Source organism: Mytilus californianus, unplaced genomic scaffold, assembly GCF_021869535.1.
Source record: "Mytilus californianus isolate M0D057914Y unplaced genomic scaffold, xbMytCali1.0.p SCAF_11, whole genome shotgun sequence".
In the NCBI taxonomy this organism is placed as follows: Eukaryota; Metazoa; Mollusca; class Bivalvia; order Mytilida; family Mytilidae; genus Mytilus; species Mytilus californianus.
In genome coordinates, this window is record NW_026262593.1 from 1494592 (window position 1) to 1519572 (window position 24981).

A 24981-nucleotide genomic window follows, 5' to 3' on the forward strand; every position below is an offset into this window, starting at 1 on the left:
CATTTTGGGGCCTTTTAAAGCTGACTGTGCGGTATGGGTTTTATTCATTGTTGAAAGCCGTACGGTGACCTATAATAGTAAATGTCTGTGTCATTTGGTCTCTTGTGGATAGTTGTTTAATTCGCAATCATACCACATCTTCTTATTTTTATAATAGATCTACACGTGTCAAACATCCAATGTTTGAATCTTTCAATGATATTCTACATTGATAACATTTTGCATTAAAAACGCCAAACCTTTCTCAATTGTGAAAAGAATTTACTTTGCAGAAATTACTTTTTTAAAAGTTCCATTCATACCTTCGTACTTTACTAAACTATAATTGCGCTATATTCTGATGTTCAATTGTTAGTCATCGTGTTTTGATTGACATCTGGTACATTTAGGTATTATATAAATTCTATAACCATCACTATTGATATTACAAAACTGCATCATTAATTCGATGCAACATATGTACATTTCAAATTTAGCATTAAACATGAAATTATAGTATTTTAGATAATTTATTCGTTTTTCTCTGGAGAAAAATCAAACTGTATCAGTGAATTATGGTTCCACAGGCAGTTCATAAATTAATTATAGCATAAAGGAGATAAGAAAATAGTTGGCCTGTTAGTCTGTAGGCACGCCTGTGTACTCAAAAGACTCCAAAGGTTGACTTTGGTGTAAACATATGCTCCCATGACAATTTCCCGTCCGGTATTTCACTCGTGGCAGATTGGGCGGCCAATTGATTTTGCAAGATGTATAAATACGCAGTATCGTCCAATCAGATGCAATGCATAATGTAGTTAAAAGGCCATGTTATCTACATGTTCATGATCCATTCAAACAACTCGTCGAGGGTCTTGTATCATGCCTATCGTGATTTCCTTGATAGAGGTTTGCTGCTCACAAAGAAGCTATTAAACCAAGAGTTCCAAGAAGTGAAGTTGAAATCATTTCTACGTAAATTTTACGGACTCCATCACGAGTTGGTTGACCGTTACGGAATATCTGTTATACAGATGACAACGGATATGTTCCAATTGTCGTAACTACAATATCGTTACTTTTCACCCGAATGTGACCTACAGAATTAGACATATCACTGGGTGTGTACTTATATTAGCAACACAACAAGTGCCACATGTGGAGCAGGATCTGCTTACCCTTCCAGAGCACCTGAGATCACTCCCAGTTTTTAGTGGGGTTCGTGTTGCTCAGTCTTTGGTTTTCTATGTTGTTTTGTGTACTTTTGTGTGTCTGTTTGCCTTTTTCTTTTTTGGCCATGGCGTTGTCAGTTTGTTTTCGATTTATTAGTTTGAATGTCCTTTTGGTATCTTCGCCTCTCTTTTCCAAGGTTAAATGTCCACAGCTATCTGCCTATTTGCTCGTGGTATTTCAACATTTTGTTCCCGGTCAGGCTTAATAACATAAATTTTTGGATTAATTGTTAATTTATTATCGTCGTCAATATGCAAGAAATGTATGCCATAAACATCAATAAATAAAGGCAATAGTAGTATCCCGCTGTTCATACAAAAGAATTTTACAATCTCATCAACAGAGATGACAACTGTTTTTTTTTTTTCTTCTGATAAACAGTATTGATTTTTTGTTGACTTTTAGTAAATGGTGGGCTGTCGTATGCATGTATAACAGAAGACATTTACACTGTCGACACACTGTCGGCACACTGTCGACACACTCGGGCTCGCTTCTTTTTGGGTTTTTGATTGTTACCTTGATTTGTCTCTCCTTTATCGATTTACAAGATTAAAACACCAAAGAACTGAGTTTGACTAAATATGGCACTTATTAGAATATCGAACAAATTAATAAACGTTATTACAAACAACTTCACGATATAGTATTTATGGTTTATTTTTAAAAAATAAGAAAATGTGGTATGATTGCCAATGAGACAACTTTCCACCAGAAACCTAATGTTCTAATTCATATCGCCGTGCCCTTTCGTATCTCTTACCGTCAATGTTTTTGTTACTGTTCCATGTCTGTTGTTATTTTTAAGCACATGGCCGAAACTGTGAAAAGCAGATAGAAGGAAAGTTGTATTAATTCGCCCTATTATTTAAGAAATATTCACATAATATATGCCAGTTTCGGGAAATAAAGTATAACTCCAATTCCACTATTTTTACAAAAAAAAATAACCAATTACTTTCATTTAATATAATACTGCATTTTTTAATATTATGTTAGAGACAACGACATTTATAGGTTACTTATAGGATATAGATAATATAAAAATATTAGTATATTGTAATGTGTTGTATGTTGTCATATATATCTGCATGATGATTGTCATATAAATCGCTGATGGTATCAGTATGTACAGTGTCTATTATCTTACATGCTGAAACTTTCCTATGATGCCATTCTATGCATTAAATACATTAATGTATTTTACATTGAAGTAAAATCCCAAAGTAAATTGAGTCTAGACATCCGTAAATCAATGAAGGCCACTAAATATCTTGAACTATATCATGCTTAGATTATATCAAGAACAATGAACGACAAAATGGATACTTTGATAATGTACATTTGTATATTGACTGCAACCATTGATGGCTTTTTGTTTTAACTAGGAAACATTATCCACAATGATTAACACAGAACATTTGTTTTTTTATAAATATACTGATTACCCATCTGGAGAAATCCGTCCAAAACTTACATTCTTAATATGGTCAATGAATCCGATTTATTAAATTCAATAAAAGCAATTCATTTAAGCCTTAAAACAATAATTTATCTAAATTGAGTTTGATCATTAAAAAGTGTGTAAATCGTACTAATATTCTTTCAAAGAAACGTTTAAAATAGTTAACTCTTAAACTGTTCACATATGAATATGTCTCGCCTGTATAATTTTTCTATCGAAAATTCAAATGTTGAAATAAAAATGGCAATCTTTGAAATGTAAACTATACAAAACAATCAAAGCCAATCTAACATGACTGAAAGTGTATGGCCAAATATTCGCCCTGGAAAAACGATATGCTAAACTAACTCAACTACATACAAAACATCATTGACTTAACATAAGTGGTTCATCTTAAACTGACCTAATCACTACAATTTACATAAAAACTAGTCAAAAAATTCAAAGTCAATAGACCACGACTGAGGGGCAGAACCATTTAATCCAAATGGAAATGATATCTTAAAATGCTGATATGACTATAAGACTAAGAAGATGTGGTATGATTGTCAATGAGACAACTCTCCACAAGAGACCAAATAACATAGAAGCATACCAAATATCATTGAACTACCATTAACGGTTCACCTTAAACTGACTTAATCACAAACTTTTGTATCTAAACTCAACAAAATTTTCAAGGGCGATAGAGCATGACTGATGGAGCAAAACCAAATAATCGCCTTGGAAATAATATGTGTCAATGCCTATAGAAATAATACTAAATATCATTGCCTTACATTCAGTGGTTCCCCTAAAATGACCTAATCACAAACTTTAACAAACTATCGTCTTCGACTACGGAAACTGCACATCTGAGTCTCGTCCTACTTCTGCCTAGAGGTGATCCAAGAAATCAATACTTCAAATTGAAATATTTTCTGTTGAGGTTTTAAGAATAACTGAACTCATATATCTTGGGTTTCTTGAGTATATATAGTCCAATACAAAAACGTAAATCTTTGTACATTTCTCAAATTCATCACGTTCCTTTTCCAATAAAGTTGACAACAAATAATATCTTACTCATTATAAACCACATTATGTATATTCACACGCCAGATATCAAATACAAATTGCTTTTCGGATGACACTATGACACGAAATTTTGGACTTATTTCTTATTACTGGTAAGCTGGTATACCCTGAGTAGATATAGACACGCGTTTTTAAATGCGTGATTCTTCAATTGAACATACTGAGTAGATATAGACACGCGTTTTTAAATGCGTGATTCTTCAATTGAACATACTTGGTTGGTAAATCGTTGTTGTTCCTCCAATTCCCTGAATCGCATAGTTGAATTACTGTTTATATTATTTTCGGTATTTTGCACGATTTCATTTCGTCTATTTTTAGACGTCTGCATACGACATTTTCTTTTCCATTGACAAACCCCAATCATTCCCATCAATAAATAATATGAAAGTAAAATAACAAGAACTAAAATAGAATTTTTACGAATGTATAGTATCGTTTCAGTTCCGAAACATTTTGAAAGAACAATGGAGTCATTTTCCCTTAAATATACAAGCTCACTTAAATACCCAGAAATGCAAATGGTGTAATTTGTTGCAACTATTTATATCTTATTCAATTGTTAACTGTATCAAGTTTTTTTCGAAAATCGTAAATATTTTGACTGGCAAATTATTTTTATTCGTTATACTCAACAGGTAATGATTGCGAATGATTAAACCTATAAATAAAGGCAACAGTAGTATACCGCTGTTCGAAAACTCATAAATCGATAGAGATAAAAACAAATCCGGTTTACAAACTAAAACTGAGGGAAACGCATCAAATATAAGAGAAGAACAACGACACAACAAAAACACAATATTAAAATGTAACACACACAGAAACGAACTATAATATAACAATGGCCATTTTCCTGACTTGTTTCGTCCACACAAATAAATTATAAGCCTAGTATCTTTGATGACTGTTTTATATTAAAACAATAATTGCCTTACCAAATAAATCTAATTATAATCGGAATGTCCAAACATCTGATATGACTGCTTTATTAAAACAATAATGGCCTTACCAAATAAATCTAATTATAATCGGAATGTCCAAACATCTGATATGACTGTTTCATATTAAAACAATAATGGCCTTACCAAATAAATCTAATTATAATCGGAATGTCCAAACATCTGATATGACTGCTTTATTAAAACAATAATGGCCTTACCAAATAAATCTAATTATAATCGGAATGTCCAAACATCTGATATGACTGCTTTATTAAAACAATAATGGCCTTACCAAATAAATCTAATTATAATCGGAATGTCCAAACATCTGATATGACTGCTTTATTAAAACAATAATGGCCTTACCAAATAAATCTAATTATAATCGGAATGTCCAAACATCTGATATGACTGTTTCATATTAAAACAATAATGGCCTTACCAAATAAATCTAATTATAATCGGAATGTCCAAACATCTGATATGACTGCTTTATTAAAACAATAATGGCCTTACCAAATAAATCTAATTATAATCGGAATGTCCAAACATCTGATATGACTGCTTTATTAAAACAATAATGGCCTTACCAAATAAATCTAATTATAATCGGAATGTCCAAACATCTGATATGACTGCTTTATTAAAACAATAATTGCCTTACCAAATAAATCTAATTATAATCGGAATGTCCAAACATCTGATATGACTGTTTCATATTAAAACAATAATGGCCTTACCAAATAAATCTAATTATAATCGGAATGTCCAAACATCTGATATGACTGCTTTATTAAAACAATAATGGCCTTACCAAATAAATCTAATTATAATCGGAATGTCCAAACATCTGATATGACTGCTTTATTAAAACAATAATGGCCTTACCAAATAAATCTAATTATAATCGGAATGTCCAAACATCTGATATGTGACTGCTTTATTAAAACAATAATGGCCTTACCAAATAAATCTAATTATAATCGGAATGTCCAAACATCTGATATGACTGCTTTATTAAAACAATAATGGCCTTACCAAATAAATCTAATTATAATCGGAATGTCCAAATATCTGATATGACTGCTTTATTAAAACAATAATGGCCTTACCAAATAAATCTAATTATAATCGGAATGTCCAAACATCTGATATGACAGCTTTATTAAAACAATAATGGCCTTACCAAATAAATCTAATTATAATCGGAATGTCCAAACATCTGATATGACTGCCTTATTAAAACAATAATGGCCTTACCAAATAAATCTAATTATAATCGGAATGTCTAAACATCTGATATGACTGCTTTATTAAAACAATAATGGCCTTACCAAATAAATCTAATTATAATCGGAATGTCCAAACATCTGATATGACTGCCTTATTAAAACAATAATGGCCTTACCAAATAAATCTAATTATAATCGGAATGTCCAAATATCTGATATGACTGCTTTATTAAAACAATAATGGCCTTACCAAATAAATCTAATTATAATCGGAATGTCCAAACATCTGATATGACTGCTTTATTAAAACAATAATGGCCTTACCAAATAATTCTAATTATAATCGGAATGTCCAAACATCTGATATGACTGCCTTATTAAAACAATAATGGCCTTACCAAATAAATCTAATTATAATCGGAATGTCCAAATATCTGATATGACTGCTTTATTAAAACAATAATGGCCTTACCAAATAAATCTAATTATAATCGGAATGTCCAAAGATATGATATGACTTCTTTATTAAAACAATAATGGCCTTACCAAATAAATCTAATTATAATCGGAATGTCCAAACATCTGATATGACTGCTTTATCAAAACAATAATGGCCTTACCAAATAAATCTAATTATAATCGGAATGTCCAAACATCTGATATGACTTCTTTATTAAAACAATAATGGCCTTACCAAATAAATCTAATTATAATCGGAATGTCCGAACATCTGATATGACTGCTTTATTAAAACAATAATGGCCTTACCAAATAAATCTAATTATAATCGGAATGTCCAAACATCTGATATGACTGCTTTATTAAAACAATAATGGCCTTACCAAATAAATCTAATTATAATCGGAATGTCCAAACATCTGATATGACTGCTTTATTAAAACAATAATGGCCTTACCAAATAAATCTAATTATAATCGGAATGTCCAAACATCTGATATGACTGCTTTATTAAAACAATAATTGCCTTACCAAATAAATCTGATTATAATCGGAATGTCCAAACATCTAATATGACTGCTTTATTAAAACAATAATTGCCTTACCAAATAAATCTAATTATAATCGGAATGTCCAAACATCTGATATGACTGCTTTATTAAAACAATAATGGCCTTACCAAATAAATCTAATTATAATCGGAATGTCCAAACATCTGATATGACTGTTTCATATTAAAACAATAATGGCCTTACCAAATAAATCTAATTATAATCGGAATGTCCAAACATCTGATATGACTGCTTTATTAAAACAATAATGGCCTTACCAAATAAATCTAATTATAATCGGAATGTCCAAACATCTGATATGACTGCTTTATTAAAACAATAATGGCCTTACCAAATAAATCTAATTATAATCGGAATGTCCAAACATCTGATAAGTGACTGCTTTATTAAAACAATAATGGCCTTACCAAATAAATCTAATTATAATCGGAATGTCCAAAGATCTGATATGACTGCTTTATTAAAACAATAATGGCCTTACCAAATAAATCTAATTATAATCGGAATGTCCAAATATCTGATATGACTGCTTTATTAAAACAATAATGGCCTTACCAAATAAATCTAATTATAATCGGAATGTCCAAACATCTGATATGACAGCTTTATTAAAACAATAATGGCCTTACCAAATAAATCTAATTATAGTCGGAATGTCCAAACATCTGATATGACTGCCTTATTAAAACAATAATGGCCTTACCAAATAAATCTAATTATAATCGGAATGTCTAAACATCTGATATGACTGCTTTATTAAAACAATAATGGCCTTACCAAATAAATCTAATTATAATCGGAATGTCCAAACATCTGATATGACTGCCTTATTAAAACAATAATGGCCTTACCAAATAAATCTAATTATAATCGGAATGTCCAAATATCTGATATGACTGCTTTATTAAAACAATAATGGCCTTACCAAATAAATCTAATTATAATCGGAATGTCCAAACATCTGATATGACTGCTTTATTAAAACAATAATGGCCTTACCAAATAATTCTAATTATAATCGGAATGTCCAAACATCTGATATGACTGCCTTATTAAAACAATAATGGCCTTACCAAATAAATCTAATTATAATCGGAATGTCCAAATATCTGATATGACTGCTTTATTAAAACAATAATGGCCTTACCAAATAAATCTAATTATAATCGGAATGTCCTAAGATATGATATGACTTCTTTATTAAAACAATAATGGCCTTACCAAATAAATCTAATTATAATCGGAATGTCCAAACATCTGATATGACTGCTTTATCAAAACAATAATGGCCTTACCAAATAAATCTAATTATAATCGGAATGTCCAAACATCTGATATGACTTCTTTATTAAAACAATAATGGCCTTACCAAATAAATCTAATTATAATCGGAATGTCCAAACATCTGATATGACTGCTTTATTAAAACAATAATGGCCTTACCAAATAAATCTAATTATAATCGGAATGTCCAAACATCTGATATGACTGCTTTATTAAAACAATAATGGCCTTACCAAATAAATCTAATTATAATCGGAATGTCCAAACATCTGATATGACTTCTTTATTAAAACAATAATGGCCTTACCAAATAAATCTAATTATAATCGGAATGTCCAAAGATCTGATATGACCTCTTTATTAAAACAATAATGGCCTTACCAAATAAATCTAATTATAATCGGAATGTCCAAAGATCTGATATGACTTCTTTATTAAAACAATAATTGCCTTACCAAATAAATCTAATTAAAATCGGAATGACCAAACATCTGATATGACTGCTTTATTAAAACAATAATGGCCTTACCAAATAAATCTAATTATAATCGGAATGTCCAAAGATCTGATATGACTTCTTTATTAAAACAATAATGGCCTTACCAAATAAATCTAATTATAATCGGAATGTCCAAACATCAGATATGACTTCTTTATTAAAACAATAATGGCCTTATACCAAATAAATCTAATTATAATCGGAATGTCCAAAGATCTGATATGACTTCTTTATTAAAACAATAATGGGCTTACCAAATAAATCTAATTATAATCGGAATGTCCAAAGATCTGATATGACTTCTTTATTAAAACAATAATGGCCTTACCAAATAAATCTAATTATAATCGGAATGTCCAAACATCTGATATGACTGCTTTATTAAAACAATAATGGCAATACCAAATAAATCTAATTATAATCGGAATGTCCAAACATCTGATATGACTGCTTTATTAAAACAATAATGGCCTTACCAAATAAATCTAATTATAATCGGAATGTCCAAAAATCTGATATGACTGCTTTATTTGATCAGAGTTAAGATCATTCTTAAATATGTTTAGAGAATTTTAGAGAAGATAACACATGGTCAATAAATAACCATTAGTAGATGAAAACTAGAATGTTATGACAAATAACTAGGACAGACAACTTAAAGACTAACAATTTGGTTCTTGTATTTATAAAGTTTCCAGTGTGATATTCTAACCAGTAAGACATAATCATATAAATTAGCTTGCTTTTGCTGAAATCCATGTTTGGTGTCAGATTATAAAATGATTTCATTTGCACAAAAAAAACCTGGAATTATCTCGTAATCTGATCAAATAGAATCTGCGTTATCGTTCGTGATGCTGGTAGGATCATTTATACAAATTGTGAAAAGGCTAGAATAAAATTAGTTTTTGAATTAAATAAACAGGTATAGATCTGTCTAAATGTTCCAAGCAGGCACACAACCTTTTGTCATCAGAATTTAGGTAGTTAACATTTTGCATTTGAAAACAAGAATGTAATCAACAATATATTTACGTTTTATGTATAATATTAGTATCTTGCAAATTTGGTCAAAATTAGTATTAGAATGCTGAGAAAGATAAATATCAGGAAATTCCCTGGACATCACAGACAAAGAGACCTTATCAATATCGCCACAATATTCGTGAAAAAATGACAAATGTTACAAGCTGTACCGTTTTTATCTTTTTTTTTTATTTATTATGTTGTTGTTTAACCTTTCTGTCACCATATATTTATTGTTTCCACAAGTATTTCAGTTAGTTGTTTTTGTGCTCACACTTCTGTGTTTTCTAAACACTTATTTCAATATTACTAAACCATATAACTTATCGTACTTATTTGGCCTTTTTAATTATTTTGATTCGAGCGGTACTGATGACTCTTTTGTAGACGAAACACGCGTCTGGCTTAAATAATCTTAAGCCTGATATATATTACGAGTTCATTTATTATCATGTCCGGTCATTATTGAGAATCCGATGCTTCTTGGTGAGAGAGTGCAACGGTCTCAGCATGTTGAGAACCATTGCAACAACTCTTCGGGGGTTCATAGGTGGCCTATTGAAAAACTAAATTTCTCTCCCTATTGAATTTACTAATATATCATATTTTGCAATCGTCAGTAAACATTACCCGCCTGTCATGTTCAAGACCGTTCTATTATATCTATTGTTAACAGTTTGGACTTGAACATGAATGAAATACTTGCCACTGAGCGTAAAGCAAACAAAAATCAATCAATAAAATTCAAATTAAGTTTCAGATCCGAAAGTAACATAAAAACGAACAATGTTAACAACCCTAGAATTTTACCTTTATTTAGTCTGAGTAATCACAGTTCGCTAATAAAGCCTGGGAGGCATAGGAAAAAGCTCAATAGCTCTGAAAAACTTGAGCTGCTGTCCTGATGTGAACGACTGTATCAACATTGTTCACTTAACATTGAAGAAGTTGAATTGAATTATTTTTGTTTTAAGTGTCCTCTTTATAATACCTTTATTTCAAAAGTTTTCAAAACACGAGAAACATCAATCTCGACAACCTTTTTATCTGGATCTATACAAAAGAAGATTAAGTATTTAATACAATACTTAGTCTGGTATGAAAAGAATCTTTTATTTGAGACAGGAAAAAGTGATACACATTAAATTTAGCGTTATCCCTCTTTGTACTTGTTCTCGCTTCTCCTAATATTTTCCATCTTCAAAATTCTCATTTAATAACCAGTATGAATGTTTTCTTGCATGTGATGTTTGTTTGAATATTGTATTGATTTGTATTTTATATAATCTCAATGGGCCCTTTAATTTGGAAAATATAATTTTGAATTAGATTTTTTTATCGCGAGTCTTCCTAGTTAATGTTTTCAAGATCTATGTAACGTACAAAATAATAATAATACTTTATTCCAAAATCAAGTACATCTTATAGGATATATACAATGTTGACAAATTAATTGTACATGCATCATTGTTATATCATGATATGCATATAATACATAGAAATAATAAGATAGAAACACAACAACGTTTCTGTTTTATTCTTTCATATCTAGTATATTCATAGCATAAATTAAACAAATGTACTAAAATAAAAGTGTTAACTCCTTGCAAAGATGACCATTGATAATGTTGGTCTTACTGTTATAAACAATGCGTAATGGCGTTGACGATTATTTTACTGGACCTAAATAAGGGTTGCAACTCCATCAGACAAAGTTCACCTTTAAAGTTTTTTTCTCTGTATTAATATAACTATTAAGTTTAATATATTTAAAAGTTAATATATTTGACTTCCTTTGCTTTTGCAGACGATCTAATGAAGTAAAATGCAAAATGACACATGTCGCATGTACTGTAACAAGTATAAGACGGTTTATCTTACTACCAAGTGATCGGTACTGATTTTAACGGACGTAAAAGTACATGGACACTCTAGCCCAGAAACTAGTGTTCCGTAAAACCACCAAAGGGTAAGCAGATGATGGTTCTAACTAGTTTCGCTGAACTAATTAGAGCAATTATATTTGGTCCTCACAGCATTATGTCATCAACTTCTTATTTTATTTTGCCTTGATATTTTTTTCTGATTCGAGTGTCTCTGCTGATTCTTTTCTAGACGAAACGTTCGTCTGGCGTACATAATTTTAATGTGGTTATCTATTTGATGAGTTTATTTATATTGTAAACCAAATAATTTACAGTCTGTTTGACTTTCAGGCTTAACCGTAATTTGGAGACCGATATTCAGGAAACACGTGCCATACAAACTATACTAGTATCTTTTTACAGCTGTTCCAAATAAACACGGAAAGGGTATATATATCAAATTACAATTTAATGACACAGTAAAGCTTTAGACAGGTACATATGTATAAAAGAGCTCTTCTTCAAAAATGAAATGATAAGTTATAACCTCGTCAGTTTAATTCTCTGTACAGTCGACCAATGAAATAATGTTCATACTACAGCATCTACCAATAATATGTCTTGTTTTAAGCGGACAGATATGTGTCGTTACCAGCTCATGTAATGCTAAGCTGGGTAAGTTATATGTGTCTTGACCAGCTTATGTAGTTCTAAGATGGGTAAGTTATATCTGTCGTGAGCAGCTTATGTAGTTCTAAGCTTTGTAAGTTATATGTGCCTTGAGCAGCTTATGTAGTTCTAAGCTGGGTAAATTATATGTGTCTTGAGCAGCTTATGTAGTTCTAAGCTGGATAATTTATATATGCCTTGAGCAGCATATGTAGTTCTAAGCTAAGTTTTATGTATCGTAATTAGCTAATGTATCTCTAAGCTTGGTAAGTAATATCTGTCGTGAGCAGTTCGTGTAGCTGTAAGCTTGGTAAGTTATATGTGTCGTCAGTAGCTCGTGTTGCTGTAAGCTTGGTTAATTATATGAATTGGGAGCAGCTTATGTAGCTCAAAGCTTGATAAGTCATATGTGTCGTGAGCAGTCCCTGTAGCTCTAAGCTTGGTAAGTTATATGTCACATGAGCAGCTCGTGTTCCTTTTAGCTTGGTTATTTATATGATTCGTGAGCAGCCCATGTAGCGGTAAGCTTGCTTAGGGTATAACGGGTTTAAAGTATTGCGTTTTATAATAAAATAACCTATAGTTTTCATGATGGATTTATATCATGAGTTTTAATCTTATATTTCAAAGTGCAAGTAATATATGTATTCTTAATTACTAGACTGTGCAAGATATAGTCTAGCAAAACAAAAGAAATTGAAGTTTTAAGGTAAAGAAATATCACTTTTGAAAGCATAAACGTAAATATTATTTAACAAATCAAATACGAATGTTGACTATTCTGATCTTTGAACATTTGTTTCAATATTTGCAGAAAACTCACTGTTTGATGACCTTATTGGAATGATGTTAAAGTTGAAAGGAACAGGTACTAATGATTTAATTCATATATTTTGGTCATATCCCCCTCTCCTTGTCTTTTTCCTTATCATGTCTGATATGCCTTATTCCTATATCAAACACCGAATTCTGATTTGGTTCATCTTTTTCATAATCTCTTTTTCGACGTTTGTTTTCAAAAAATGCCATTTAATATCAAAAATGATACTAATCGCTATTAATAAGTTGCATATAATTTGAGAAAATAAACGATTATTCGTGCTGAGTAAAAAGCATTTAGCAGATTTAGTGTTTATCTGTAAAGGAAATCAGACGAATGTATTCTTAGGATAATAACTATACAAGACAACTTTATACTCCTTTAAAAGACCATATCAAAATAAAAATAATAATTGTTGTAATCTAATTTCAGGGCATGGAGGACAAGGAAATATATCGACTAAAAAAGATACACCTGCTTTCACAGCATACAGGAATACTCAACAAACTCTATCGTCCAATGCTATTGTAAAGTTTGATAAGCTATGGACAAATAATTTGAATGCTTACGACGTTACTACAGGTGTCTTTACTGCTTCAATGCCTGGTCTTTACCACTTCTCAGCAGTTGTTATGTCAGTAGATGGTAAATCACTGTTTCTCCATTTATGGCACAATGATACAACGACCGCTGGAAGTTATACGAAAGGCGATGGTTATAAAACTGGTACCTTTGATGTTGTGCTGAATTTAAAGAAAGGTGATCGCATCTATATAAGGTGTAAAAGTCATGACGGTCAAAAAATCTTTAGTAATGATCATAACTACAGTACCTTCTCTGGATATCTTATTGCTAAATAAAACCTTACAAAGTATTTATTTTGTTTTATTGTATTGAAAAGCCAAAAATAATCATCAAATTAACTAGGCTTATAATTCGCCCGATTTTTGGTATGGTTCGTCTTATTCGTGTTTTAGTTTTCTATGTGATTTAGGTTTTTGTTGTTTTCATTTCGTCAGGGTTGCTTTTTGGCCATAGTATTGTCGGTTTTTATAAGATTTATGATTTGTGAATGCTCCTTTGGTTTCTTCTCCTTTTTTAACGATTCGTCTACATAAGACTGATCAGTGGCGCTTAAATCTAAAACATTTAAAACCAATGATTCTGAAAATTTGTACCAGATACGTCAAAATCATATATATGCTTTTGTGTAGAGAAACCTTAACGTATCGAATTATTTCAAGGCAGAATAAAAAGAATGCTAATAGATTAAATTCAGAAACTATTTTTGGGAGACTCTTTAGATAAGGGACTTTCCGATTTGAATTTTCCTTGGAGTTCGGTATTTTTGTTATTTTACTTCTTTTTTTTTTTTTTTTTTTTTTTTTTGTATGACATTGACAATACACTTGAAGTCTATTGGAGAATAAAGGTTTGGACCACGATTTCTAACTCTAACGTCGGATAGGGCTCCATTTCACGAACGGACGTCGATTAGAGATCAGTCATAGATAAACTATCTGTTTTCACAGGTCCTGTACTATATCTCAAGTTAACATGATTTAATTAGATTCAGTTTGTTTAATGAAGGTTTTGTTTTCATTCTCTAATTTTTTACATCTTTGTTGCCATGAGAATAACTGGTACCGCTTTCAGAATAAATCGTATTATCATGAGTAAACGAAGATGTACAAGGAACACTTTCGGTCAACGGTGCATCAAGTAAAAAACAAAACGTAACCAAATACATGTCACCACACGTTCGCAAAGAACAATTATTTATAACTACATTGCGTAACTAGCTTTAAACGCCATAAGGTAAAACAAACTGTCAAAATATAAAAGAATCATAAAATCACTTTCAAAGCTTTGGAGAAGCGTTTACAATATATTTGACTTAACCAAATTTTTAATGTACCATCCCAAAGCCAGAGATTTGCAGTCAAGTTGTTTACGTTTGTTGTTATAAGACATTTTTATTTTTCCCTTGGTGCTTTTAATTTTATGCGGTCTTAGGTTTTCTTTCTTTGATTGTTTCACACCTTGTTATATATGTGGCTGTTGTAGCTTTATATACGATATAAGCTTTGTTCATTGTCGAGACTTTTTACTAACCTACAGTCGTTTAGATCCTTATTTTTCATTGGATAGTTGTCTCAGTGGGCATCATACTACATCTCCTTGATTTTAATGTTTACATCCTATGCAAACAAACATCATGGTTAAAACAAAAACGTCAGAATATTGTGGTATCTAGAGTTGAAAAGGTTGACTGATTCAGGTAGTATTCCGAGTAACTATTTAATGGACTTTTTTTTTTTAAAATACGGGTTACATATCAATGAGACATCCATTTTACGGTACAAATACTAGTAAAAAAAATAATCAACAGTTTCAGTTTCAACAATAAATACGATAAAACGTTAGGTGGTTTTTTTTAAATATTTTTTCGTCAGCTATTTAGAAATTAGACATAATGTTATCAGAACCTCAAACTACATACAATGCTGTTAGAAAATTGCAATAGTGTGAAATTGTCTCTTTCGTTCTTCAAAAGTCACAAAATATATATGTAAATTCCACATGAAACCTTCTCTATGTTCTTCCAGCTGTTACAGTGAGTGAATCTTACATGTAATATCAAGTTACCATTTATTATTTTCTAAAGCTATGTTGTCACACTTATTTTAGTTCAGAGCATTATATTTATCCATGAATGACACTGAATTTAAAATTATAGAGATTCAAACCAAAATAGTAGATGACTCTGGAGTGTCTTCAAACTTTATCAGTAAATTATGTTTCCAAAAGCTGTTCATAAATTATTACAGCATAAAGGCGGAAGGAAAATAAATGACATGTTTGCCTGTGGGCATCCCCTGTGTACTCAAAACACTGTAAAGTTTAACTTAACTGGTAAAAAAAATATATTCATACCATTGGCACTCATACCACATCTCCTTATATTTATACAAAATGAAATTTCAATCGTTGCATATTGGCTTTGCATGATGTATACATACGCAGTATTCTCCAATCAAACTCAATGTATAATGAAGTGAGAGTGCCATGCTCTCTACACGTTCATGATTCCTTCAAACAACTCTTTATCTTATATCTCATTTCCAATTACTGACTACAGATGTCGTAATATTTTAAAGTCAATTTATTTGTTGTTGTTCCATGTCCGTTGTTATTTTCAAGCACGTTGACAGAACTTTGTAAAGCAGGATAGAAGGAAAGTTTATAATTCGCCCTCACATTTCAGAAATTATCTTTAACTTAGCGATCTGATACATGAATTTTCACATAGTATATACTAGTTTTGATGGATAAAAAAATTGTCTGATTTAACCTATTTCTACGAGAGAAAACTATTACCGATTATTTTCATTAAATCAAATACGCCTATTCTTTTAATATCATGTTAGGGACAACGATATTGATAGATTACAGACACATAAGAATATTATTACATGTTAATAGTGAACAAAAAGGTAAATCATGATACACCGAGGAACAAGTGATTAGTATGCTGGAGTTGCTTATTGACAACGTATTTGTTGAATTTGGTGGTAGACTTTATCAACAAATTGTTGGCATTTCTATGGGAACCAACTGTGCGCCTCTCCTTGCTGACCTCTTCTTATTTTCGTATGAGTCGGAGTGAGTTCCTTCAGACACTTGTCAAAAACAAAATGATTTAAGAACCAAATCATTTAATTTCACATTCAGATATGCTGATGATGTTCTTTCCATTAACAATTTAAACTTTTCTGATTGGGTTCCATTAATATATCCTTCAGAACTAGAAATTCAAGAAACAACTTTTATACTTATATCTCGAATTTGACATAAGCGGTCATCTCAGTACCAGAATCTATGACAAACGAGACGATTTTAATTTTGAAATTAAAAATTTTCCCCACCTTAGCAGCATACCAACTTCACCTGCAATTTGGATATGCATTTCCCAACTCATTCGGTATTCAAGAGCTTGCAGCTGCTACTCAGACTTTATAAAACGTCACCAGTGTCTGGGCATACAAGTCGATGAACCAGGGTTATGTCAAAGAACGTCTCGTTTTTTTGCGAAAAAAAAAGTCCATCGGACGATACCAAGATCTTGTTCCGTATCAACTTCACACATAATACATGATGGTCTTAAAGTATAGATTCTAGGAACTGACGTTGTTCATCATCTTAATTACGTGTTAAAGTGATCTTTTTATTTGTCTTTGTATATTTTTAACCTTTACTGTTTTTGGTAATATCCTTTTCGTGTGGCTCGGTATTTACACATTCCGCCATTGTGTTATTGTGCTATGGTCATTTTTGGTATTAATGTCTTTCATTTTTGTTCAAGTGCTTTTTCTATAGAGTATCTGCATGCCAATTTGTTTTTCTTTGTTGACATAGTTCTTTGTTTTTATAAGGATTAAAATTATAACACAATGTTGACTGCTGTACCCGAATTTTGACATTTTTATCTATTATGTCTGTTTGGTTTGCTCAAACATTGTTGTCAATATAATGGAATTCTATGTGACTGTCATACAAGTGAGAGGTTTAGCTAGCTATAAAACTAGGTTTAGTCCATCATTTTCTACATAAGGAAATGCCCGTACCAAGTCGAGAATATGACAACTGTTTTCCATTCGTTTGATGTGTTTGACCTTTTGATTTAGAAATTTGTAAAGGGACTTTCCAGTTTGAATTTTCGTTGGACTTCAGTATTTTTGTTATTTTACTTTAACACATTTGGACACATTAGCATAACCCTGATTCAATAGGCCTATGCTCTAACTCCCAAACACCGCCGCGTTAAAGAAAGAGAAGCTGCAAATACTAGTGTTAAAGTCTTCGATTTAAACTGATTGATCCCAAGATCACCTTTACTCAAGCCTTTGGCATAAAAGATTGAGAAAATTAAAAATATTAAAATCATTACTACTATGATATAAATATTTAAGCTTTGTGGGTCTCATTTTTTGGAGAATACAACCAGTCTTTGTTCTGGTGCAACACTGACATTCAATTTGAAGTCTATTAGAGAATTAAATTTGTTGACCTCGATTTGAACCTGTTACGTCAGAATAGACTGCGATTTCAAGAAACAGACATCGATTAGAGACCGTTCATCGATCAATCTAACGTATTATAATATGTAACAAACTGCTTCCTCATGTTCCAGTCCTCTATCTCAAGTAAAGATAAATAAGCTAAGTTTATAAAAATAAGAAGATGTGGTATGATTGCCAAGTAGACAACCCTCCACCAGAGATCAAAAGACATAGAAGTTTACAACTATAGGTAACCGTACGGCCTTCAACAAAGAGCAAAACGCATACCGTATAGTAACCTATAAACGGCCCCGAAAGAACAAATGTCAAACAATGCAAACGAGAAAACTAACGGCCTGATTTATATACAAAAAAATATCGAAAATAAATATGATATACAGCAACAAATGACAACTACCGAATTACAGGCTCCTGCTTTAGGACAGGCCCATATATAATGTGACAGGGTTAAAATAGTTTGTTGACACAAAACCCTCATTAACCTGGGACATTGATGTAACATCACAACATAAGAACAAACTATAAAAATCAGTTGAAAATGGCTAAACTCATCAGATCGATACAAAGCAGAAAAACATTTAACAAAAACACAGAGTGAACGTGGCAGGGTTTTTATACATCCCACAACTAAAAAAGATACTACGTTCAAATCTGAGAGTACTCACAGTTACTAGCAGCTAGTTCAAAGCAAATAACAATCAATAAACATATCATACGTCTAAGACTAAAATATCAATCAGTACACATCCAACATCCAATTTATTTAATGTAAGGACTTCATTAACAGTCTGAGAACGACATGAGCTTGTGCAATGCCAAGATATAGGTATCGACAGATTGTAGAACCATGAATGTGCACGTGAATATAAAAATTCCAATTAGTTTGTTTTTAATTTAGTCTGTTTTGTGAACGTTTTGTTCTCATCATCCAGATTTTTTAAGTCTTTGTTTCCATGAGAATAAACGGTTCTGCTTTCAAAGTATATTGTTATGATTATTGATAAACGGATATGTACAGTGAACACTTTCGGTCAACGGCTTATCAAATAAACAATAAAACTCAACCAAAATAGATATCTGCGGGTTACCACGCGTCCTAAACGCCATAAGTCACAGAAAACTGACAACTGATATCAACAAAACGTTACATTACTGTCAAAGGCTGAGCGTTTACAAACATATTTGCTAACGCCACATTTTCAATGTGCCAGTCCCGAGTCAGGTGTAGTCAAGTGGTTGTCGTTAATTGTTATCTGACATATCTATTTGCTTAACGTTGTTAGCTAATTTGAGACCTTTCGATTTTACTTTTAATTGTTTCAAATTTTGTAATATATGTGCCTGTTGTAGCTTTCTATATGGTATGAATTTTGCCAATGGTCAAAGGCCGTATAATGACCTGTAGATGAAACAATCATTGATTCTTTCCTTGCGTTCGAAGCTTTCTTCAATATTTACCTTAATCGGGAACGCCAAAACCTAAGCATAAAAAATTCAGGGATGTGTAAACAGGAAGAAACTCTAGGAGCTATATGACCAAAAAGGACCTGGACAGAATAGTCAATGTATCTAAGATTAACTTTCCTTGGGGAAATTGGAACCTTCGTTTCGTGATACTGAATTTATCTACTGGGAATTTCAAATAAGAAAGTTATATATCATTCTAGTACGTACCACTAACTTCTTAGCTGATAATACTCTCGGAAACAAACAGTTAACCAGCAGCGGTATCGACCAAGTTCTGTTACATGAAAAAAAAAACACTTTATCAATGGCGTGCTTACGACGCGTTTTTCTGTATTAACCTTCATCAAGGACACTCAAACACAAACATTTAACAGCCAGTGATGTGTAAATACGATATGTATAATCTATATGTATGACAAAACTGGACCTTCATATAATAGGCGATTTTATCTTAGGTCAAGTTTCCTTGAGGGAGTTTGAACCTTAGATTCTTAATAATAAATGCAGTTCTTTACTTTATTTTCTATGTTGGGTAGTTGTCTCAGTGGGATTGATGCGACAACTCCATATTTTATGTTCACATCTTACGCAAACAATCATCGTGGTTAGATGACTCTAAAACACTAACAAACGTATATGTTTTGGTATTTAGAATAAAACATCTTTGGGAACACATTCTGTGAATTATACGTAGCAACGGTTTAATATACTTTTTTTTATAGATATAGGATATATATCAATGAAACAGCAACCTAACGACACACATAAAAAATAAAGTTCACAGAACAGTCTTCATCAATACAACGTTATCTGAATAAACTCATCATAGATACCAGTATAGAAATTTTGTATTAGCGCCAGACGCGCGTAAACAACCTGTTGCTGGGTGTCTACTAATAGACGTTTTTACTATCTGCTTTCCGAAATATGATATACTGTTGTAAGGACCTCACAGTAAACACAGGACACAATTTTAATAAAGATTATAAATATTTTAGAAGATTGCACCAGTGTGAAGGAGTAGATGAAGTTGGATATGTCTTTTTAAAAAGTCAAAAAAATATAAATTGTTAATAAAACTTTTTCTATATTCTTCAAGCTGTGACATTGCGTGAATCATACATCAGGTTACCATTTTTCATTTTCGAAAGCTATGCTGTCACGCATATATCGATATTTAAAAAATAACATTTGTCTTTTATTGACAATGAATCTTCAATTACAGAAGTTTGAAACAAAATATGAGAAGGTAACTCTGATAACTTGTTTGCAAGAAATAAAAGAAAAAGAGTTCTTGTTAAAAATATACATAGAAATGAAGATTGCTTTTCAGAAAAAACTTATCTGATTCAATGTGTAATCAACCAACAAAATTTCTGTATTTTTGAGATAAGAAATAATAAAATCTTTTATATATTCTAATTTAAATGAAAGGTCTAACAATAAGCATATTTGGCATTAAAATCAGAAAATTCAGAGAACTCTTCAGATTGCGAAATATTCATCCTCGGACAGAACGGATGTTGTCATGATAAAGAGCATTTTCAAATGTTCTTGTGTGTATTTTTTCAGTTCCACTGATCTAAGTAATAGGAAGAGGGTAACAACAAGGTTAACCCCGTCTTAAATTCATTTGCCTGTCCAAAGTCCGGATCCTCGTCAGTGGTTGTCTTATGTCATAATTAAATATTTTTGTAACTTGATGGCAGATCTTTTGTACTGCTATTCATTCACAACCGTGTATAGACTCGGTACGATTTAGAGTTGACATATTGTTTGGACACCTTTTTGAGGACTACATGATATATATTGTCGATAGTGTTATTTTTTTTCACAATGCAAACTTATTTTTACTTGTGGGGGTGTATAAGTACCCTGCCACGTCCAGCCTATGTTGATGTTAGATGTATTTCTGCTTTGTATCCATCTGACGAGTTTTCAATTGATTTCTATAGTTTGTTCTTATGTTGTACTGTAACACAACCGTCCTATGTTAGGGGATGGTTGACGCCTTTAAACTAGTTTAATCCCGCCACATTCTATATGTGCCTGTCCCAAGTCAGGAGCCTGTAAATTCAGTGGTTGTCGTTTGTTGCTGTATATCATATTTGTTTTTCGTACATTATTTTGTACATAAATAAAGGCAATAGTAGTATACCGCTGTTCAATAGTCATAAATCGATTTAACTGAAACAAATCCGGATCAAAAACCAAACTGAGGGAAACACATCAACTATGAGAGGAAACAAAACGGAACAACAGAAACACTGAACTGCTACAAAAACAGACGCCAACATACATAGAAACGGCAATGTGATAACAACTGCCATATTCCTGACATGGTACAGGACATTTTAAGAACAAATGGTGAGTTGAACCTGGTTTTATGGCTAGCCAAACCTCCCGCTTATATGGCAATGTTAAAAATACCGATAAAATGACATAATACGTTATAGGAATGCAGTACAAATAAATGCAAGAACAATTAGGGCAGAGAAATACATAAATAAATATTATAAAAGTACATTTCAACATGTTAACCACAGAATAATAACGAACACCTAAAATTAATTTACGACACAACACAAATACAGCACAATAGAATAATGAACACACAAATCTGGCCGTTTGTTTTCTCGTTTGAATGGTTTTACATTTGTCATTTCGGGGCCTTTTAAAGCTGACTATGCGGTATGGGTTTTATTCATTGTTGAAAGCCGTACGATGACCTATAGTCATAAATTTCTGTGTCATTTGGTCTCTTGTGGATAGTTGTTTAATTCGCAATCATACCACATCTTCTTATTTTTATAATAGATCAACACGTGTCAAACATCCAATGTTTGAATCTTTCAATGATATTCTACATTGATAACATTTTGCATTGAAAACGCCAAACCTTTCTCAATTGGGAAAAGAATTTACTTTGCAGAAATTACTCTTTAAAAGTTCCATTCATACTTTGGAATTCGTACTTTACTAAATTATAATTGCGCTATATTCTGATGTTCAATTGTTAGTCATCGTGTTTTGATTGACATCTGGTACATTTAGGTATTATATAAATTCTATAACCACCACTATTGATATTACAAAACTGCATCATTAATTCGATGCAACATATGTACATTTCGAATTTAGCATTAAACATGACATTATAGTATTTTAGATATTTTATTCGTTTTTCTCTGGAGAAAAATCAAACTGTATCAGTGAATTATGGTTCCACAGGCAGTTCATAAATTAATTATAGCATAAAGGAGATAAGAAAATAGTTGGCCTGTTAGTCTGTAGGCACGCCTGTGTACTCAAAAGACGCCAAAGGTTGACTTTGGTGTAAACATATGCTCCCATGACAATTTCCCGTCCGGTATTTCACTCGTGGCAGATTGGGCGGCCAATTGGCTTTGCAAGATGTATAAATACGCAGTATCGTCCAATCAGATGCAATGCATAATGTAGTTAATATGCCATGTTATCTACATGTTCATGATCCAGTCAAACATGTCGTCGAGGGTCTTGTATGATGCCTATCGTGATTTCCTTGATAGAGGTTTGCTGCTCACAAAGAAGCTATTAAACCAAGAGCACCAAGTAGTGAAGTTGAAATCATTTCTACGTAAATTTTACGGACTCCATCACGAGTTGGTTGACCGTTACGGAATATCTGTTAAACAGATGACAACGGATATGTTCAAATTGTCGTAACTACAATATCGTTACTTTTCACCCGAATGTGACCTACCGAATTAGACATATCACCGGGTTTGTACTTACATTAGCAACACAACAAGTGCCACATGTGGAGCAAGATCTGCTTACCCTTCCAGAGCACCTGAGATCCCTCCCAGTTTTTAATGGGGTTCGTGTTGCTCAGTCTTTGGTTTTCTATGTTGTTTTGTGTACTTTTGTGTGTCTGTTTGCCTTTTTCTTTTTTGGCCATGGCGTTGTCAGTTTGTTTTCGATTTATTAGTTTGAATGTCCCTTTGATATCCTTCGCCTCTCTTTTCCAAGGTTAAATGTCCACAACTATCTGCCTATTTGCTCGTGGTAATTCAACATTTTTTTCCCGGTCAGGCTTAATAACCAAAATTTTTGGATTATTTGTTAATTTATTATCGTCGTCAATATGCAAGAAATGTATGCCATGAACATGAATAAATAAAGGCAATAGTAGTATACCGCTGTTCATACAAAAGAATTTTATAATCTCATCAACAGAGATGACAATTATTTTTTTTTCTTCTGATAAACAGTATTCATTTTTTGTTGACTTTTAGTAAATGGTGGGCTATCGTATGCATGCATAACAGGAGACATTTACACTGTCGGCACACTCGGGCTCGCTTCTTTTGGGGTTTGTGATTGTTACCTTGATTTGTCTCTCCTTTATCGATTTACAAGATTAAAACACCAGAGAACTGAGTTTGACTAAATATGGCAATTATCAGAATATCGAACAATCTAATAACGTTATTACAAACAACTTCACGGTATAGTATTTATGGTTTAATTTTTTAAAATAAGAAAATGTGGTATGATTGCCAATAAGACAACCTTCAACCAGAAACCTAATGTTCTAATTCATATCGCCGTGCCCCTTCGTATCTCTTACCGTCAATGTTTTTGTTACTGTTCCATGTATGTTGTTATTTTTAAGCACATGTCCGAAACTGTGAAAAGCAGATAGAAGGAAAGTTGTATTAATTCGACCTATCATTTAAGAAATATTCACATAATATATGCCAGTTTCGGGAAATAATGTATAACTCCAATTCCACTTTTTTTACAAAAAAAATAACCAATTACTTTCACTTAATTTAATACTGCATTTTTTTAATATTATGTTAGAGACAACGACATTTATAGGTTATAGACAATATAAAAATATTAGTACATTGTTATTTTGTTGTATGTTGTCATATATATCTGCATGATGATTGTCATATAAATCGCTGATGGTATCAGTATGTACAGTGTCTATTATCTTAGTCAATACATGCTGAAACTTTCCTATGAGGCCATTTTATGCATTAAATACATTAATGTATTTTACATTGAAGTAACATCCCAAAGTAAATTGAGTCTAGACATCCGTAAATCAATGAAGGCCACTAAATATCTTGAACTATATCATGCTTAAATTATATCAAGAACAATGAACGACAAAATGGATACTTTGATAACATACATTTGTATATTGACTGCAACCATTGATGGCTTTTTGTTTTAACTAGGAAACATTATCCACAATGATTAACACAGAACATTTTTTTTTATAAATATACTGATTACCCATCTGGATA

At 31.8% G+C, this 24981-nt stretch overlaps 1 protein-coding gene and 1 long non-coding RNA gene across 2 annotated transcripts; one reads left to right on the plus strand and one right to left on the minus strand.

The window, feature by feature from the left end:
- Positions 1-1856: 1856 nt before the first annotated feature.
- On the minus strand, positions 1857-24981 carry LOC127719350 (uncharacterized). Its single transcript, XR_007990232.1, has 2 exons — positions 24389-24981; positions 1857-2073 (listed from the first exon to the last, which is right to left on the minus strand). It is a non-coding gene; the product is annotated as an uncharacterized LOC127719350 (long non-coding RNA).
- On the plus strand, positions 12165-13998 carry LOC127719343 (complement C1q-like protein 3). The gene is made up of 3 exons (XM_052225410.1): positions 12165-12310; positions 13119-13172; positions 13557-13998. The coding sequence occupies exons 1-3, from the start codon at positions 12223-12225 to the stop codon at positions 13982-13984; spliced, it is 570 nt and encodes a 189-aa protein (XP_052081370.1). The 5' UTR covers positions 12165-12222; the 3' UTR covers positions 13985-13998.

Excerpts from the sequence above, each read along its gene's own strand:
- LOC127719343 (XM_052225410.1), top strand. The coding sequence starts at position 12,223 with ATGTTCATACTACAGCATCTACCAATAATATGTCTTGTTTTAAGCGGA. Across the intron at positions 12,311-13,118 it reads CTCATGTAATGCTAAGCTGG|AAAACTCACTGTTTGATGAC; the intron begins GTAAGTTATATG and ends CAATATTTGCAG. Across the intron at positions 13,173-13,556 it reads GTTAAAGTTGAAAGGAACAG|GGCATGGAGGACAAGGAAAT; the intron begins GTACTAATGATT and ends ATCTAATTTCAG.